Genomic DNA, 1,838 nt, shown 5'->3' on the forward strand with positions numbered 1-1,838 from the left:
GGGCGGTCTCCAGCTGCCATTTCTCATTCTTTCTCATCTATCATGTGCTCCACCAAGAGGCCTCCAGCTGCTGGGGCCCAGGGAGGGCAGGTGGGTGCACATAATTTTTCCTGTTTTCCCAGATGTCACCAATTAGCCCCACACCGTCACCCTCCCAGACCTAAGGGAGGGATTCAGAGTAGGGACAATTGCAGAGAAGGCCCCCTCTATGAGTGATCTCCTCCGGGGGTTCTTACCTGGACAGACTCTACCCAGGGGAACAGGGCTCCCACCAGCAGCAATACCTCCTCGGTGCTCATCTCCCACAGCCCTAGTGCTGACCCCGTCTTTGTGGATGACCCCTGCATCTCCCATCACCTCTCTACCTGCCACGGTCAGAAGGGGTCTCAGCTGGAAAGTGAGAAGGAGGAGGCGGCTCTGCCCACATTAGGATAATAAAGCGACTTTCATTTGGGGAGAGAAAATGAAAAAAGGGAGAACGAAAACTCAAACCATCCCCTGGGCTCAGCGGAGCCACCTCTGCCACAGGAGCTAACTCCGGCCCCCGCGGCCTCGCCTTGCCACGCTTGGCTCTCGTTGCCTTTACAGCCTGTGGAGGACCCTTGACCTTTATTCACACTATTTTTTAAAAATATATTTTATTGATTTTTTACAGAGAGGAAGGGAGAGGGATAGAGAGTTAGAAACATCGATCAGCTGCCTCCAGCACACAGCTGCCTGCATCCCCACTGGGGATGTGCCCACAACCAAGGTACATGCCCTTGACCAGAATCGAACCTGGGACCCTTGAGTCCGCAGGCCGACGCTCTATCCACTGAGCCAAACCAGTCAGGGCAATGCACACACTCTTTACACTGCTTCTTCGGGAGAACCCCAGAGTTTCCTGACTTCAGTTCCCCCGAGCTCTTCTCTCCCCACAAGAAGGACCCAGAGATGGACTTCTGCTCACTGAGCCCCTTGGGACCAGGCTCTGGGTCAAAGACAAAGGCAGGCGGGAGAAGGTGTCCAGAGGAAAGAGGAAGTGAAGACCACTCAGAAAAGGCACTGGATCTACCAGCAGTCACAACTACCTCCATCTCCCCACCTTTTCTCTTCCCCATCCACCACCTCCCTCACTTCCCAGACACCTTGGGAGGAATATCCAACCCCAGAGTAGAAAGGAGATCGGCCGGAGGTCATCTTACTTTACAGGTGAGGACTCTGAGGTCAAGTCAGGAAAGGACTGTGCAGCCCACACAGGGGTCAGTGCCGAGCGGGGCTGGACCAGGCTCTGCTGACCTCCAGACTCCTGCTTTTCCTTCTTATTCTACTTACCGAGCTCTGCCTTCTCTCTCTCTCTCTCTCTCTCTCTCTCTCTCTCACTTGTTCTTATGTTCTCGCTCTCTCTCTCTCCCCCTCTCTCTCTCTCCTTCTCTTCCCATTTTCCTCCCCTACCTGCCTCGAGGAAGAAAGGGAGTGGGGAGCCAGGACACAAAAATGACTGGGTGAGGTCAGAGGACAGAGATCTGGGATCAGAGAAACTCAACAGGGTCGGGTATGAGGTGGAGCCAGGGTCAGAACAAGGAGTGGAAGCACGGAGATGGACAAAGAGAGCTGGTCCCCAAGCCATCTGGGAGTTTATGCCTCTGCCCCAGGCCCTTTGCCCCAGCCCCACCGCCCCTCTCGGGCACTCCTCAGCAGTCACTTCCGTTTTTTCTTCTCCTTTGCCAGCCTGGCCTCCTCAGCCTCCAGGTCCTTGTTAAATTCGATCTTCTTCATGCCCAGTGGGGTCTTGAAGTACCAGTCCTGGGTCAGAGGAGGGGGGGGAGGAGGAGGAGGAGGAGGAGGAGGAGGAGGGT

General features: G+C 55.3%; 1 protein-coding gene across 1 annotated transcript in view; it reads right to left on the reverse strand.

Annotated features, from left to right (window-relative positions):
* Nucleotides 1–1,680: 1,680 nt before the first annotated feature.
* Nucleotides 1,681–1,838, reverse strand: part of IQCA1L (IQ motif containing with AAA domain 1 like) — a 13,589-nt gene continuing 13,431 nt past the window's right edge. Inside the window, exon 20 of the mRNA XM_015566239.1 lies at nt 1,681–1,785. Within this exon, the coding sequence (XP_015421725.1) occupies nt 1,681–1,785 (105 nt within the window). The remainder of the gene's footprint in view (nt 1,786–1,838) is intronic.

Source organism: Myotis davidii, unplaced genomic scaffold, assembly GCF_000327345.1.
Source record: "Myotis davidii unplaced genomic scaffold, ASM32734v1 scaffold762, whole genome shotgun sequence".
In the NCBI taxonomy this organism is placed as follows: domain Eukaryota; kingdom Metazoa; phylum Chordata; class Mammalia; order Chiroptera; family Vespertilionidae; genus Myotis; species Myotis davidii.